The sequence below is a fragment of the Apteryx rowi genome, unplaced genomic scaffold (genome assembly GCF_003343035.1).
Source record: "Apteryx rowi isolate R43461 unplaced genomic scaffold, aptRow1 scaffold_853, whole genome shotgun sequence".
In the NCBI taxonomy this organism is placed as follows: domain Eukaryota; kingdom Metazoa; phylum Chordata; class Aves; order Apterygiformes; family Apterygidae; genus Apteryx; species Apteryx rowi.
This window is the reverse complement of record NW_020451153.1, coordinates 121,458-139,887: the sequence shown is the minus strand read 5'-3', so window position 1 is coordinate 139,887 and position 18,430 is coordinate 121,458. Positions and strand designations below refer to the sequence as shown.

The window sequence follows — 18,430 nt, the reverse complement described above, 5'->3', positions numbered from 1 at the left end:
TTCCTTGTAACAGCAGTGAATTATTACCCTGCTCTAATATGTACCTTTAGCTGGAGTCAGGCAGGCTGTAGGCCTGGGGGTTACATCTGTGCACAGCAGCCTGCCAAGCTCAAACTAACACGGAAACAAGGACTTCAGGAAACCTGATTTTGTGGTGCCTCTGAAAATAAGGTTGCAAGCCTGTTTCAATGCATGAATTATGAAATAGTAGAATAAACCTTACCTTTGGGCTGTGCATTATGGATAAATGGAACTGCTTAAAAAAGCAGCAGTCATCCTATATGTCTCCCCCACTACACTTACCGCATAGATGAGTCCTGCCAGTTCCCCCAGCCTTATCCCTTCCCCTAGATGAGTTCTTTTTGCTTAAACTTATAATAAAAGTGTCCCATATCCAACTGACACAAATCTGGCCAAACGACACAGCAGATTCTGCTGCACTCGCAATCTCCTGGTGCTCCCTGGTGCCCTCTGCAGAGTAGCTGGCTCCCCATGCACTTGCAGACCATAAGAGTTCCTTGGAGGGTTTTGACAACCTAACCACATCCAGGCTAATCTGAGGAGGTAGGCTGCACTCTGGGGCTGAGTGAGTCTCTTCAAGGACTCTGGTCCATTCATTCTTATTTCCTGTTTTCATTTACCATAAATATGAATAGGAGCTCTTGATGGAGTATGTTGACACAGGCTGTGCAGTCAGCATCTGCCACACATTGATAATGTGACATGCCACACTGTTGTGCTCTCTTAAGTCACCAATTTCCATCAGTGATTCAAGTCAGTATCAAGTTCCCCTTGGAAGCGGTTCGAGTCAGGACCACAGAACTGAGCCTGAGCTCCATTGCCGCTGGATGCAGAGGTGATGTTGGGTTAGGAGATCTGGGGAGCTGAAGGCCCTGGAGTTGTCCAAAATCAACTAATAAGCAATGCGCCTTAGCTAAGCAATGGAGAACTAGGAATGGGCTTAAACCTGTTGCTGAGTAATATAGTGCTGTCTCAAGCCACAGCAGTGTTGCCTGTTTTGATGCGAGTGGCAAGAGATACCTGCTCATTGTGTTTGAAAGCAGCTGCAAAAATGTCACAAAATTCAATGTTGTTGTTAAACAGTGGGGCTTCAAGCTTCTCAGAAGTGTTATTTGCCAACAAGACCTCTCTGAGCAAGCTACAGCTTGTCTCCTACAAGAAACTGCAGGGCTGTGTGCTGCTGCCAGACATCTTTATAATGGACCACATGGCTGCAGTGATTTGAGCTCTCACACTGATACCCTCTGTGGCCACTCGAGCTAATGGAAGATGATGGGAAGCCATGGGATCTCCGCTGGCACACCTGCAGAATGCCCTTGCGGAGAGCACAGCTGCTTGAATCTCTTGGACTTTGCTGTAGAAGCAACTTCTTCAACAGCATCCTGCTGTGCTCACATCTTCTTTGGGCTGTTCAAAAGTTCATATGCTTTGTCTGCAGCTCCTGGTTGGTTCTACAAGGGTGTCATTTCACAGCCAAATTCAGGCTGTGGGGTGACACTGTGGGTTGCAAAGCTGCTGCACCATCCTGTATACTGCTCATGGATGCAGTTCTTGGCACTGCTGCGCCAAGCATTTTCCTTGCAACTGCTCTGTGAGAGCTGTTTGCCCGTGATGATTATGATCAGGTCTTTCCCTGTCATGTCACAAAGTGCCCAGCCATGAGAAGTTCTCCAGAGCAGCATTTTGGCTGCAATCCATGCAGTGTACGCAAAGGGTCCCCATTGCTGTTACAGGAATGTGCTCCTTCTCCCAGTTCATTGCTGATGGTGAAGTATTTGGAGAGTCCGTGTCCTCTTAGGGCAGAACTGTAGCTTCCCCTCCCCAACCTTGAAGGAGACCTGTTTTGAGAAATGGCGAGAGGTTCCAATAGTCCCTGATGTGACTGGTCTTCTTGCAGGGGTGCCACCACCACCAGTGTCCTTGACACCTCTGTGCTTAGCTGGGGATGCTGGCAGTCTTTGTGTCTCTTTCACTGCCATGACTCCTCTTTTTGCCTGGAACGACTTTAATGTTCAGAGAGTGACTCTGCTCCCTCGTGGTTAAGCACCAGTTTTAGAGGGAGAGGAAGACCAGCCCTTGCTTCAGTGACTAGTTAAGTATTTAGAAGGTGACACAGCCACCCAGGAGAGATTAAGCTAGTTTCCCACCGACTCCTGAAACAGGCCCGTGCTTGGACACTCTCCAAGGGGACACAATGTGTGTTTGACTCTCTGCTGACAGCAAAGGCATTGATTTTGTCTCCTTTCTTCTGCAGAAGAGCCCAAAACACTTTGGTGGGTACTCTGCCCTGGTCAAGCCTGCCTGGTCCTCAAATGCTGTTCCAGACTGTTGCCAGCCCCCATCATGTCCCAGGACCAGAAGCGTCAGTTCCCAGGATTGTTTCTGTTCCTCCTGCTCGTTGCCTGTTGCCTGGTCCACCTGGCATTCTCTCTGTGTCCTCGCCAGGGCCAGGTGTGAGGTCGCTGCGCTCTCATTCCGCTGCCGGCAGCGCCACCAGAGCCACCGCCACCACCGTGCTGGCTGCCCAAGCGGAGAGCTCAGCAGGATGGCAGCGCTGGCATGAGGGGCAGAGATGCTGAGATTCCCCTCTGTGGTGGGTGAGTGCTCCCTGGGTTGCTGCTGCCCCCATGACAAGGCATCAGTTCAGAGCCTTGAGGCCAGGCACTGATGTGTCACACCTGGAGCGAATGGACCCTTGAAGTCCTTGCACCAGGCCACGTGCTCTTGGTATTGCCTTCTTCAACCCACACCCCCTCCTGTCCCACCCTCTTGCAAAGCCAGCCCTGGGACCAACAGTCGCCCCTGCTCTCCTCCAGAAGACTGGAGGCTCCCAAATGGGATGTGGGACTGGGGATAGCAGAACAAATCCTGCAGAGGTTGCTAAGCATGAAGCCAGAGACTTCAAGAAAACAAAAGCTACTCCTTTAGTGCCACTTATCACTTCTCCTGGGTGGTTAAGCACACCCTGCTTTTTCTTCTCAGGGTTGCTGATCTGGCTGCTGCCCTCTGCTGCTCCACCAGTCCCTTTTCAGGCAGCCCTCTGTCCAACAGTGAGTACCAGGTCTTCTTCTCCAACCTGAGGCCCTCCTGGAAGGCACACGTTGCCTGCCAGCTACGACGCAACCATGGCTGCCTCAGCCCTGAAGTCCTGCAGCTGGACCAGCAGGAGAACCATGGCCGGATCCCTGAAGGTAGGGCAGCACGAATGCATCAGGGCACTGCACATGCTATCAGTGCTACACTGAGATCACTTCACCTTCAGAGGGCAAGACAGCCCGGGCTGGAACAGCACAGGCTTTCTCTGTCCTGTCACTGGCTAAGGAAATGTCACAGAATTGCAGAAATGGTGGTGGGACAGGCCCTTTAGATGTCTGTAGTCCAGCCTCTGGCCTGGAGCAGGACAATCCCAACACTAGATCAGGTCATCCTGACTTCGTCCAGGTGAGTTTTAAAAACCTCCAAGGATGGAGACTCCAGTGCCTCTCTGGTCACCTGTTTCAGTGCTGCACCACCTTCCTAGTGAAAAAGTTTGTTGTAGTGTCCAATCTGAACATCCCAAATGGGAATTTGCAGCTTTTTCCTCTTACATTGCCTGGCACTACCAAGAGGAGCTAGATTCTGTTGTTTTTGTAGCTTCCCTTTGAGTGGCTGTAGGCTGCTATTAAATCACTTCTCAGCCTCGTCTATACCTGACTAACGAAGCTCAGCTCCCTCAGCCTCTCTTCATAGGTTATGTGCTGAAAGCCCTGGCCACCTTAGTGGCCCTGCACTCGCTTCTTCACTTTCTCCACATCTCTGTTGAACTCTGTGTGGTAGGGAGCAGGGGGAGAAACTGGCCACAGTTTTGAGCAGCTCTCTGGCCTGCTCTTCCCAGCAGTTCATGTTATGGACTGACTGAGTCTTTCCGGATAGATCTAGGGTTTAGAAAAGAAGTTTGGTTTACAGGCTCTCATAGTCCTTTAAGAAACCCTAAGCTGATAAGTTGCTTTTCTCAGTGTATGACATTTCAGTGGCCAAGAAACATTCCAGTTCAGAAAGCACCATGGCAACAGCCCCCTTTAAATCTCTGCAGTCACACTTTCCCTGCACCCATGTATCCGAGAATTTAAGTGGGATAATTATATCTGCACAGCTGAAAAACTTGGGACTACTTCTGTTGTATTTTTCTACAGAGAAAAAAAATAGGAACAATTTTCTCATAAAAATATGTCTTTATATTTAGCTATGAACGTCAATGAACTGCATGATCAGCCAACTGTCTGTGCTTATTTGGACCGGAACTTGAGGGCCACTATTTCTTGCTTGTTTCTGCAGCTGTGGCAGGGGAATGATTCCTCTCCTGCATCAGCAGATCCAAGGACAGGTCCTGGTTTCTCCTCTCCTTTGCAGTCACCAGCAATYCCCACCCTGTGGTGCTAGCTGCACTTGGGGGCTGTCCCTGGTTCCTCTCCTGGCAATGTCCAGCTCCCTGTCACTGCTCTTTGGTGCATTCAGGCACTCTCCCACTGCTGCTGCCTTCAGAGGCTCAGCTGCCAAGAGCAGGAGCATCTGGGGAGTATTGAGTATTTCCTTATGGGAGATGAACTGAGAGAAAAGAGGAAGCAAGGACTGATGCTAAAGGAGGCAAGCTGCTGGTCTGGCCATGCCATCAGCAGTCGATAGGCTGTGGGAGAGCTGATCCGTGGTGTAAATAAAGAGCAGGTAAGTAGACCAGCAAAGAGAGTCCATGAGAAACCTTCTCTGTGTCAAGTTTTTCTTCATTTCCAAGGCGCTGGAATGAAAATGTTCTTTTTTTCTCCCCCCTCAAAATGGGAAATTTCTGTATCATCAGAAGGACATTCAGTGCCAGGACAGAAGCAACCTGCAATACTCAAAGCCTGGCCTGGCTGAGGAGGGCCAGGTTAATGCTGGAGTATAGGCAATGGTTGGACTTCCTCTTCTGCTTGGTTGTCCATCGTAAGCAGTGTCCATGTGGTGGAATACAACTACACAGTCCCAGTTTGTGTGCACTGGCAGAGTCCATGTTCCCTGAGTCCTGAAGAGATTTCACAGGCTGCTACAAAAGGACAGGGGAAGTTTCAGATCTGCTCATTACAAGTTGGCCTTTTTCTGATCTGGAAACCTGGGAGATACTGAAACTCCAGTTTTGCTAGTGAAGCTTTATGCTTAACACAAGAGACAAGGTATCCTTTAGACAGGTATATAGCCTCCTGCTTATTGTGTGGTAGAGGACCACTTTCCAAGCAGTCAGCCCAGAGAGCAGTGATTGCTGGGCATTTTCTGCATGCCATGCATTACACCTTGCTCACTCTGAAGACTGCTGTCTTATTCTTTGCTTAGTCTGTGTCTGCCTTTCTTTGGTGTGAGAGGTCCATCTTCTCTGAATTTTGATGATTTTCATGTTTGTAGCTCTTGGCTTGTCCATTGCTTTTGCCAAAACTGACTGGCAAAATCAGCTCCAGGTCAATAACAAAGCAGCATGGGATGCTCTGGTCTCTGCACAATGAATGCTTAAAAATTTGATTTGAGTGAAGTGCAATACACCAATTATTACATGGCTGACAAAAAAAATGGGGGCAGGAGTGAGAGTGCCTGATTGTGTACCATGCTGTGGCTCATTTTGAGCACATGGTAGAAATACCTTGCTAAATACTATTCCTACACACAGAAATACAAAAGATGCAACTACTGCTTCACTGTTCCACTGCTGTGAACCTGCTCGTGCACAGACCCTTATTAGAGTACCTTTTTCTGATTTAGTTCCTGCAGCTTATAAAGCTGAATAATGATGTCATTCAAAATAGGCATTTGTATTCTGAATAAAAGATGTTGTACAAGTAATTAACAGGGGTATAGGGAGAGCAGTGTAATTGCACAGCTAAAATCCTCCATCTCAGCCAGTGCTTGCCCCTCCCTTGGCAAACTTTCAGGGTCCAGCCCTGCAGTCACTCAGTTGTTTTCTGAGGGGCCCTGGTGATGCCTTTTCTCCACATCCTTGCCTGTACCTGGGCTGAGGCTGTTCATGCTTTGTTGGGGTGCTGGAGGCTTTTTGTGAGCTCCAGAGGAGCTGGGAGGCCAATGAGAGGCTTCTCTGCTTTCTCCAGGGTTGCATTATTGCAGGGTTGCAGCCTCTTGCAAGGGGTGGAGGAGCTTGTGGGGCAGATCTGAAGGCCATGAGCAGATAGGCAGAAGAAAACCCCAAATGGTGGGTGCAGAGAGTTTGGGGATCTTTCTTGAGGATGGGGAGTTGTAGGCTCATGGTTCTTGCACCAAGTGCTGGATTGTTCTGCTAAGTAAACTCAAAAGGTTGTTGGTGGTGGTGGGTCACACATGCACAGAGCAGAGGGAGCACAAAATTACCCCTCTCTGGAAATCTTCCAGGGTTTTTGGCTCTCCTGCAGGAACTCAGCTATCCTATGATTGCTGCAGGAAGACCTGCARCTTCTGAGCCAGTAGGGCCATCAGTGCTGTTCAATGCTATTGCACATGTGTATTTAGGCACAGTCTTTGCCAGCAGCATGACAGTGCAATGGACTTTCCTTCATCCTCAGCATGACCAGAGTCCAAAGTGTTTTCCTTTGACAAGACTAGAGAAAGCTTCTAGCTACAAGGTGGTCTCATCTGGTGTTTCCAGTCCTGGTCTGGTCATTTTTCTAGCCCATCACATCACTACTTGCCTGGTTTTTTGCCTTTGTTGTTGTTGTTGTTGTTGTTGTTGTTGTTTTTCCTATCTAGGACTAAGAACAGAGTCCTTATCAGGTTAGGGAAACAAAAGTTTTAGGCCTCCAAAATGGAAGGTAGCAGGTGACAAAGGACAGAAGGATGAAGTGAGACTCTGTGTGGTTTTGACAGAAAATACCCATGGCCTGTGGCATCTAAGATCTGTTTTAATAGCACAAAGCTCAAATCTCCACTTGGGGGCAGCCAGCTTTGACTTTCTGTTCAAATCAACCACAAAGCTGAAACTAAGCATCCAAGAGGTACTTGTGTCTTGTCACCCCCTAGGGTGTATATGCTTAAAGCGGTCACCTCCCCCGAGCTCACTGCTCTCTTACCTGTCTCTAGGGCCTGTCTGCTCTGATTTTCCAGGGGCACTGTGGTTTCAGACCTTCTGCCAGTTTGCCCAGTACCGCTGCTCCAGTCGCAAATTCTACATCAAGGTGAGGATGGGGTTCAGGCTGGAGAAGGGGGGCATCTCTCTCAGGGGAAGGAAGGAATCAGGTTTCAGAGGGTCCCTATGGGAGAAAGGATCCATGGCTGGGGTAAAAAGGCGGGGAAGATAACACAGCGGGACTCAAGCTTCTCCCTCTCTCTCCTCAGCGAATCCTATATCCAAGTTTGTCTCCTCCAAAAGACCATCTTGTCCAGGCAGAGCGATCTCATGCTGTGGGCTCCTGGGCAAAGGACAGAAGCCCCCCTGCAAAATCAGGTATGGCTACACTGAGATCCTCTGGATGTCTCTGTGTGCCTTTCTCCTCCAAGTACTTTTCTTCCCTGCAGAAAAACTTGGTGGAGGGTTTGGGTCCATGGCCCATATGCAAGAGCAGCTGACATGCAGGTGGGAGTGGGCCAGCACATCGTCCAGTGGCTCCTATCTTCCTGGTCTGCAGAATGGTCCCATAATTAGATGGGAGCAGGGGTCTGCAGGAATGGCAAAAATCTTTCTAGTCCCATGTGTGTACAGATGCATGTAGAAATAGGAAGCACATGTGCACACATGTAGGCAGCTGCTGAAGCAGAGCAGTTGCAGATAAATTCACAGGGGAGGCAACTTTCTGTCTGGTTTCAGAAATGTGCCCTCCGCACAGCTGGAGAGCAGTGAATGAAGTCAGCTCCGGTCTTTCAGTCCTCCTGTCTTGCTCTCTCCCCAGCTCTGGGGCTGGCTTTGCTTTTGCACATTGACCCCCATCTGCACTCCAATGTGGACACTCTCCTGAAGTACTCCTACGCGTTGTCGAGTCAGAAACCAGTGGCTAAGCAGCTCCCCTCTGCCATGGCAGTGGCGAAGGGAGCCCTGTGGGACAGGGGGCTCCCTGTGCCTCCATGAAGCCAGCCCGTCCCAGCTGCTCCTGCAAACTTGCCTCCCAGGCTGAGATCCCAGGCCCAGGCTGATAGAGCCTGGGACTACCACCTGCAGCACAGCATCCAGCAGCTGATCAACTTGATCCTCTCCTTGGAGACGTTGCTGAACACGGAGGCCTCTTCATTGGCCTCTGGCATCAAGGTGGACCAGTGGAGTGCATCCAGCGGAGCTGAGGAGAGGGTACAGGAAATGACCTCCAGTGACAGGTGAGGGAAAGGCCCAGCTCCCAGCCAGGCTGGGTGGATCCTGGACAGCTAGTGAGCACAGGCAGGCTTTCTGGGGCAAGCCAATTCATACCAGAGCAGGTATGTACACAGGGAAACCCTCAGACATCCCTGCCCCAGCACTGAGTGAGCAGGGAGTGGGTGTCCCAGCATTGCTAAGGCGTGAAAATATTCTGTCGTTGTGAAACAGGTAAAAAGCATTCAGGTAGGTCTTTATTCCGTGCACATGTATCACAGTGTGTCCTCACACTGTGGGGGGCTGCCTTATGCCGTTCCCTCTGCACTCATCTCCCTTCCAACTCACGTTTGCTAGGAGTCTGGGTGACTTGCAGAAATACCTTCCTTGCAATCACAGGCCTTGGAGACACTGAAGTAAACATGTCTCTCTGTGCTTCTCTCCTGTCTGCATGCAACGTGAAGCTGATGTTTCTTGAAACAATCTCATTTGAGAAGAGTTCTGGGATGCTTTAGGTGCTGGTTGAGCATCTCGGCCTCTTCTCAGCTGATCTGTTCAGGATCTGTCTGCCTCAACGCTCAGGCAGCTGGTGCTGGTGAGCCCAAACAGACATGACCAGCAAAGGGAGCACATATTTGTGCTCAGATTTGCTTTTTAATCCTTTCAAACTTTGGGGCTGAGGACCACTTGCTTTGGCTGAGATGAAAAGATTATTTTGCTTGCCAAGAGAGAAAAAAATGCTGTCTAGACGTGGATTTCAAGGAGAAGTCATATAAGTTTTGCTCTGTTTGTGGCTGGTGAAGTTCCTGTAAGCACACAGGTTTTGTGCATAATTGTACACATGGGGTTTCTATGAAAAAACCTTGCATACTACTACAGTTGAGCCAGAGATCACACTCCTGAAGATAAAAATAGATTGAATCATATTGTTAGAACTATAACTGTTATATTGCAAGGCTGTAACTTATATCCTGCTCCTTCCTGATACTGTAGGAGGCTTTTATTGCCTATCAGATGTTTCCTGGTATATTTACACTAAGGCAAAATTATGTGTCATTGAGAATATGTTAATTTTCCCTGCCTCTGAAACTAAGTCTTGCTCTGATTTAGTTGTGTAGGGATTATCGAGGGACTGCTGTGATTGCATATCATACTGGCTATTCCATCACAGAGTTTCTCAAAGGCACTAATGCTGACTGTGGCTGTAACCTGACACCACAGTCCCATCAATCATAATAAGGAAAGCTTAAACTCGAGGAGAAAAAAAAAAAGCAAAATAGACTACACCTCTCAGCTTCACTGTTCAGCGCATCCCACCTCCTCTCAAAGGGGCTTCAAAGCAGGACCTAAGAAAAGGGCAAAAGGCTTTGGCACGTTCCCATTCCAGCAAGACATGCAGCATTGTGGGTTGGTCAATGTCCACATGTGATATTCAGCATCTGGTTTAACTCCAGGTTTGGACAGTTGTGCCAGGGGCATTGGACCCGGGGCTGCGTGTTTTGCCTGGAGTCCTCTGTCCAGAAGGACATCCAGCCCTTCTTGTTCATCCCTTCTTGCAGAAGCTGCCCTGTGGTCTCTGGTGAAGCCAGCTGTGTCCTTCAGAAAGAGACACTGGGATGACAGGAAAATAATAAGATGAAGAATTTGCAGTACCCTTTTATGGTATTTATACTAATGGTGAATCATTATGGCAAAATGTCTCTTATTGCATTTATTTTCTTTTTTTTTAATCCTTATTGTGCTTTCTGCCCTGGGTTTAAAGAGCTATTTAGTATCTAGTATTTCTTCTTCTCCACGTTAGCTACATACCACAATTCAATCTCACAATAAGCTAAACAGAGGTCTGTAACTCCCGCACTATGAAGCCCACTCAACTCTCATTTCCGTGGCAATTTTCAGCATCCTGTTAAAACATCCACATGCTCCATGCCTGTATGGCCCAGCTCATGATCAGTCTCAGCAGCTCTGTTGGCAGAAGGAAATCAACCTCCTTTTCCTGCTCCTCTGTTTGCGCAAGCAAGAATTGCCTTTGCCCTTTTTCCCAGGGCTTCCCACCATTGAGTTGTTTGTCCTCTGTGACTCTGAAACTGCTTTTAGCATCACGCTGCCCCAGATACAGAGCCCATGCTGTCGGTATGGCTGGCGTTCTTTGCACCTAGATGCAGGAACAAATCACACTGTTTGAACAGGCCCAGCTTCCCAAGCAAGCCTGGTGCTTGTCTGCAGCTGCCCCATCCTCCTCCTGTTTTACCTCTCCAACAGTCTGTGTGATGCTGATGTATTTCATCCCCAACAGCTTTAATTCTAAAACCAGACCACTCATTAAAAACATTGCCCCTACGAAATGTTCCCTTTGAATTATCGTCTCCTGTTAGCGCTTACTTTTTTTCTGTGGTTTGGTAGTTCAATCAGATCAAAGTCCGTTTAGTGTTTTCGTATTGCCATTGTGTTTGGCTAATTTTGAAGGGGGAGTTGTGACCAGGCAGGTTCTCTTATCACCACAGGGCCAGAAAAAAGTAAACTGCTCCTAGGCTTTTGGGAATCTCAGACCAGGGAGCTCCCAGTGTCTCAATGAGGCAGAGATAAAAAGATTACAATATCACGTGGGTTAGCAGGAGAAAGAGGGAGTTTGTCAAACTACTGGATAAAAGAGGGGAAGAGGTGCTAATCCTCATATCCTTTCTGAGGTGACATGGTATCTCCCAGCATGGGGAGTGGAGATTCAGGATAAGGGGCAAGCAGACTGGAAGCTGGTGGCCCTGCCAGGGCTGAGAAGCCTTAAGTACTGAAAACTAGAACATGCTATTTAATTAAGACCTAGCTGTGTCTTCATGATGTCCAGTGTCTGTGACAGGATTGTCAGGCAACAAAAGGTCAAAACTTTACCCTAAGGTGAACAAGGACTGCTGGACAGGTCTGCTGGGCTGAAGCACGGGAGAAAAGAAGGCAAAGGGGGCAGCCTGCTAAATTGTCCCATATCCTGCTGTCCCCAGATGCTCCTGCTCTTGGCAGCTGAGCCTCTGAAGGCAGCAGCAGTGGGAGAGTGCCTGAATGCACCAAAGAGCAGTGACAGGGAGCTGGACATTGCCAGGAGAGGAACCAGGGACAGCCCCCAAGTGCAGCTAGCACCACAGGGTGGGRATTGCTGGTGACTGCAAAGGAGAGGAGAAACCAGGACCTGTCCTTGGATCTGCTGATGCAGGAGAGGAACCATTCCCCTGCCGCTTCTCAGTTGCTTTCAGGAAATAGTTGTCATTGGGGATGATGCAAATGTATCTATCTCATCCTCTTAAAGGTGATAGACTGACTTATAAATTGGCAAGGGTGAGGCCAGAAGACCTTGCAGCAGTAACAGAGAACAGAGATAAAGGAGAAAATTGATGTGAAATAGAAAGCTACAGAATTTCTTGGTAATCTGAGGTTGATGGAAAGATTCGACTTCCTGGATGGGTGAGGGGATGTTATAGGTACAGTTTGTGTGCTTCTACATACATGGTCAACAGCAAAGTGTCAGGAGGTCATGTTTATGAATATGAGGCTTTCACATCTGTAAAGCTAAACTTTGTCATGCAGCAAAGGCTTCTGCCCATGTCTGACTTTGAATCTGTTTTTAACAAGTAGGTCATCAACATTCAGTGGATGTTTGATCACTGAACTTCTTATGAAAGCAGTCTTTTTTAGAAAAGGACAGAGCTGAATTCCCTTTTACTGCCCCTTTTTTACCTGGAGTCCTCTATTTTCATCTTGTTCAGGCTGCATTTGTTGGACTAGTATATGTGCTATAGAAAGCAATCCATTTTGTAGCAGTCAATGCATTTTAAGCCTCAGGTTGTTATTTATTTGCTATTTTTAAAAAATGCAGAAGACAGGAGAGTTTTCTTCTTTTTCTGTCTTGTTCATGAAAACACATGAGACATTCGTATCATTAATATCATTTTTAATTATTCTGAATATTCTTCTCACTCTACTGGCTTGATCACCCTGGTTTGATGACAAGGGGATTAAATCAAAATATGCCACTTGAATAACAAGCAAGTAATGGAATAATAGCCAATGATAATATATTTGGGGGAAAATTATTTCAGATAAGTTAGGAGAATAATGTCAAAGTCATTAATTGAAATTTGGGAGTCTCAGCAAAATGACCCAGACAGTTTACCAGCTCTTGAAGGTGAAGATCCAAATCTGACTAAGCAATCGAGCTTTTGAGTGCTGGTAGGGGCTCATTTCAGTCATCATGGGTTTATCAACAAAATGGACTGAACACTGGTTCTCTGGGGCTGCTCTGCTTAAGAGAGAAATTATCAGTGTTAGGTAATCCCTACACAAAGAGAAAACCTTTTCTTTCATGAATCTCAAGCAGCATTTCCTATGAGTTGTATCACAGGAAAATGTTAAGATGCTTGAATTAAACAACTTTAGACGAGATTTCGAGGTGGGGCTAGCACAGACCACATGGACTTTTTGCTTAAATTTGAAAAGCTTTCCAGTTCTTTTTTGTGTCCTGACTTGTATGAATGTTTACAGAGGAAAAAAGGTATCATACAGAGTCATGAGATGGAAGTGGACATAAAGGATCATATAGGTTCTGGAATTGCTCTCTCAGAATAGGTAAGCTTTATTTCTCTTTTTTACTGACTTACATTTTAATCCTTCCCAGCTTTGCCTGAAACAGTTGTTATCTGTCATTGATATCCTCAGTTTGCGTTCTTCTGTCTTTTCTGAATCCTGATCTTCCCTCCACCAACCTATGACCAGGCTGATCATAGTGTAGTGCATTGCAGTAAGAGATGCATAGGCTTGCAAAATTTAGATTTCTAGGATCTGAAATGTCTTCAGTTTTCCAGTGGATGTGCAGTAGATTGGCACCACAATAACTTGTTCATGTGTCTGCATTCTCAGAATACTGTTTGCAGCCTGTCCTGTGAAATACAGAGCTGTGTGTTTAAGGAACATCTTAGCTTGTCTGATGCAGGCTAGAGCAGCATCTGCTGCAATGTGATAAAACAAGATTTACCCTAGTACCTTTAAAAAAAAATCTACCATGGAAACACTCATTGTATTTTCTGTGACTGAGACTTTCCAGGTTCTCTTGTTGTATCTAAATGAGAGAGATGTCTTCAGAGATCCTGGCATGCTCATTTGCTGCTGTTTTGGGTGAACTCTTTGGGTACAGGATATCTTGTTTCTGACCGGGTAAAACCTCAGAGTACATGCTTTGAGCTCCTTCATCCATGCAGTGCAGCAGGGCCCAGGGATCTATTAAGGCACGACCTTGCACAAACTGCTTAGCTCCTTGTACTTGTGTACATGTGACTGATTTCACACAAACCCTGTTATGTATGTGAACAGCAACAAGGCAATGTTCTCCTGAGCATGTACCCAGTGTGTGTGTTCCCAGCACACGTGCTCACCAGTGTGCACAAAGCTTCTTCCTAGCAGTAGTCGTAAGGTCCATCCACATTGTCCTGTGTAAGTGCACACACAAACCAGCACAAATGCCACGTGGTCACATGTTTCTGTGCATACAGTGTATGCTTCTCAAATGCTCATGGGTCTGTGGACACCACCGCTTTATTTCTTCACACAGAATGTAGTGGCAGGGACTTACTTGTGGCAAGAGGCTGATCACTTTTGGCCTTTAGGTCTGGCAGTCATTCTGATTACTTACCCTGGCCTTTCTGCACAGCACGGGATGTCTGGTGGTTCCTGAAGAAAAAACAGTATCCTGTGACTGGGCTACAGCCCCTCTCCGAAGTGAAATTTGGCATATCTTTTTGAAGTCTCTAGGCCATGGAGAAACCTTATGAAGAGTTCACATGATAAATACCTTCTGTGTTAAGAACATGCACCTAATTTCTAGTCTGAACCTATCTCACCTCAGATTCCAGTCACTAAAAGTCATCTTTCATCTGCTGAAGAACAGAGTCTGCTAGCTGATCCCTACCTGGATAAAGTACAGATTGACTGAATGGTCAAAAAAAAAAAAAAAAGGAGGGAAAGTGAACATCAGAACTAAATATATTTGAAATTCTCCTGCCATGTGTACTCACTAATCACCTTGGGCTATGAACCTATGTACATATCACCATTGTTGTTATGTCCTTTTTATAGTCACTGCTTCTGCAAGTACAGTCTCCTAACCTAGATCCATGATCCTGCATTCTTGGTTCTTAGATGTTATGACTTGTGCTCAAATGCCCATTGCTCAAATGAGCCCAGGCCACTGAAGGAACTAGATCACACTGTAAAGCCAGTGATTGCTCTTACTTACACTCCTATTGCAATGGTATGTGCAGACCATGCCAGAAATGCCTCAGTGAGTAAGTTTAGTTTTTTGCTAGTTTTGTGAGGGAAATACAGACAAGAAGAGTCTGAGAAGAGATTTCTGCAGAAATCGCTTGACTTCCCCAGTCCTGTAGATGATGATTTCCCAATAGTTATTGTAAGATCCACTGTGGCCCATTTGAAAATATGTGCTGAGTTTATTTCAGTCCTGTGCTAGTTTTTAAGTCTGAATATGAAGCTGGACTAATTCAGATTCCTTATAAACATCCAGGTATGATATATTGTCTAAATCACTTTCATTGTCCAAGCATTTGATAACTAAGAAAAATTTGAATAAGCGACAATACTTGTTTTCCATAAAGCTATGACTATTCTGTCCTTTAGCACACTAATAACTGCATCCAGGAGCATTGTTCCCACGACTTTATCACAGCTCATTGCTGAGAAAGCCTCCTTTTGTGACTCAATTTGCATCTATAATCAAGGATATAAAGTTAGCTTCTTTCCTCCCCAGCCACTGAAATTTCTCTAGTATCGTAACAGTTCTGTTCACTGCCAATCTGAAGGTATCCAAGAGGTCTCAGACAGCCTTAGGAAAACTCCTGGATACAGGTTACTCCATGCATGGATTTTAAGAGTATTTAAACATAAGAAATTGCTGCTCTACTCTTCTTCCTACTTTCTGACAGATCAAAATTTGTTTATTTATCACTGGTTTTGTTTCCAGACACAAAAAAAGAAGTATTTAGTGAGCATTTCTGCCTCTTCTGCATCACTGATAATTCACACCATCCCTATCTAATACCAGTTCTGTACTGATTTAAAATATTCTTATTTTACTTACCCTTTTGTCCCTATATTTTCTACTTATACCTTTAGCTTCCCATATCACTTTGCATCAACAGTTAATTTGCCATCATTGTTACCAGTTTTCTTCCCTTTCCATCAAATATATTGGCTTAAGCAGGAGAGGAGACTTCATAAGTTACATACTCCAGACCCAAATTGGACTGCCTGAGGTCAACACTCAGCAGATCTCTAACATATCATGGCTGTGCAGTCAGATGGACAAAATGATGCAGCAGCTGCTGCTGCAGGGGCCCTGAGAAAAATTCCATTAATTGCACTCCTCCTCCAGTCCCTCTGACATGCTCCCAAATGCACCTTCCCCCCCCTGTAGCCTCCATGCTATGTAGGCATGTACAGACTCTGCAGACATCCCTGCTCCTCAGTGCAGTTTGGCCAAGAGTCCAAGGTTTCTTCGGAAAGGTTTCTTGCTTTGTTTTGGGGTTGTTTGCCTGTCTGTATTTCTAACTAGAGGCTATTTCTTCAGCTTGTGATGAGAGAATGTCTGATATGAGACCCAGAGACATGATTTTTCCCATCCCTTTCTCTTGTCAGCCTTTTAGCTCTGGAGAAGAACAAGGCAGTGATGATCCTCTGCCATGCAATGCTGGAAGGAAATTGTATCTCATTGGTGGCCACCCAAGCCTGGAAACAAATGGAAGAAAGAGCCCTTGGGTTTGGAGAGTTGGTAAAGATGTTAATGTTCATCTTTGACCCCATTGTGTGCAGGGCTCCCTGTAGTGCTGATCACAGTACTCCAGTGGCTAGAGCTCATTGGCACTGCCCTTTCAGGAACCACCTTCTGGGAGAAGCTCAGTTGGTTGACCAGGGAGGCAAGATCCAAGCCAGGCATATGGAAGCTGCTCAGCCCCCTTTTCCCTCCCCTCATCTTCCCTTTGCACCCTCCCCAGGTGTGTGACAGTCTTGGGCGGCATCACATGGACTTGTGCCCTGACTGCGCTTTCTGCTCACTGAAGAGGGAGGAGTGCCAGAATATCACCAACTTGAGACGTGTTCATTGCGGGACAGGCAATTTCACTGCCTACATCAGCCCCCAGATCTCAGCCCAGAATCAGGCTGCAGGCAACCAGGTACAGAGTGTGCTGTATCTCTGGCTGGTCTGTGAGGGGGGGGCCTGGAGGAACTGGTGGGGAAAGGGAGGAAGAAGCACAGCTCTTTCAGTCCCACCCCATTACAGGTCAGCTCCCCAGAGGCCTTGGAGTACTATGGCATGGAGGTTTACAGCGGGTTGAGTGCAGAGTACTGGTGCAGCCACTTGGGCATCCATGGCTGTGACGACCCTCGTGTGGCCCTCTGGCTGCAGGCAGAATACATTTCCTTTCAAGCTGGGGATGCTCCGAGCCAGGTGGGTGCCACGCACTAAAGCACCCTCCCGTTTCTCCTTCTCCTTTTTCTTCTCCTGCTTTCATTCCTGTATCCCCAGATCTGTGACTCAGGTGGAGTTCAGCACCCCAGTTACTGTGCATTCAAGAGCCACCAGTGTCTGCAACACAGCCCCCACAACCAGAGGGTGTGAAGCAGCCTGCACCATCCTTTATCCAGCCCTTATCTTCTCCTCCATGGCTAGTGACTCCAAATTCAAGCCTCTTCCCACTGCCAGCCCTGAGTCCCTCCAGGACTCAATGGCCCAGTCCTTCTCCCTCCAACAGGACTTGAAGTGAGTCTCTTTGTGGGGGTGGCATATATTGACCTGAGCTCAGATGGCTTGGTGGCATGTCATTGAAGCAGTATTTGCACAGACACTTTAACAGATCGGAGCAGAAACAGTCACTTATGTCAAGACAGAGGAACCATGGGGAGCTGCCTGGAGTCTCCCATCCATCACTGTATCACTCTATCTCCTCTCACAGTGGAGGGTCTCCCCCACTTGCTGTATGCTTCCTAGGTGGTAATGAAAACCAGAAATATCAGAGCAGGACAGAGGACTAGCCTGTATCTTAGGAAACACACAGTTCAGCTATTGTCCCCTCCCTAGCACTTCCCAGGAGGCCCTCCCCTCTAATGGCCTCTTCCATCCCATTGTCTCTGTGATCTGAGGAGGGGCTGTCCCACCTCCAGGGCTGCTGGATGATGCCCTTCATCCCAGAGTCCCCTTTGCCAAGGGGAAGGATGGGCATTGGTACTAGCTCCTGGAGCTCAGGTTTTCCTTGCAGGTGTCTCGCCTTGGCTGCCACCGGAACAAGACTTACCAGGTGCTGAGCAAGGAGGAAGGAAAGGAGGAGGTACTGCTGTGGCACCAGTGGTTCCTCAGTCTCACTGAGGGATAAAGTGCGATAGTGGGAGACACACAGAAGGCACAGGGATCCAGAACAGGCTCTCTGGAGCTGTGGTGACATGGAGAACCTGGACAGCTCTTCCCAGACTCTTTGCTGTCCAGTGAGCTCCCCATGACCAGATCTCGTTATCTGAACACCTGCTCTGCATCCTTGACAGCAGCACAGCCAAGAGGGAAGCTTTATTCAACAGCATTTCCCTGTGGTGCCTGCTAAAACTTCTCCTGAGAAAATTTTCTCCAGCCACAGGAACTGCAGAGTGCTGGAGAAGGCATCTGCCCTGGGGAAATGGATTTAGGGCCACAGGCCCACATGTTCTTCTCTGAAGTTCCCAGCCACCTTTTGTCTTTACCCTTTTGCAGGGTTGTACCAATCAGTAGCATTCCTAAAGCTGAGTCATGTTTTATAAAGAGCTCATTCAACCCACAAAATTAATTTGCTCCCTTTTCTCTGCCACTGCCACTCTATTTCATCCCTTAGTGACCCTTCTCACGTCTGTGGTGGCTCCCCAGTTCCCTCTGCTCAGTTCCCTGGTATTTCTCACTTACTAGAGCCCATGTGGCCTCAGACAAACTAGCTCTCAGCCCAAGGATTCCAGCACGGCCTCGTCCCCTTCCAGCCCACTGGAGAGAGCAGAGCCAAGTGCCCTCCAGATCCCAAATGCAGCACACTAGGAAGCAGCTTCATGTACGCACTTCTCTTTCTTTTGCAGGTGTTT

At 47.3% G+C, this 18,430-nt stretch overlaps 1 protein-coding gene across 1 annotated transcript; it reads left to right on the top strand.

Moving 5' to 3' along the window:
• Positions 1-2,285: 2,285 nt before the first annotated feature.
• On the top strand, positions 2,286-18,123 carry ACRBP (acrosin binding protein). The gene is given in 11 exon segments (XM_026090257.1): positions 2,286-2,618; positions 3,004-3,045; positions 3,048-3,212; positions 7,087-7,181; positions 7,342-7,450; positions 7,893-8,310; positions 15,974-16,106; positions 16,330-16,509; positions 16,617-16,784; positions 16,863-16,949; positions 17,593-18,123. Coding segments are annotated over 11 exon segments (1,536 nt in total). The 5' UTR covers positions 2,286-2,593; the 3' UTR covers positions 17,707-18,123.
• Positions 18,124-18,430: the final 307 nt, after the last annotated feature.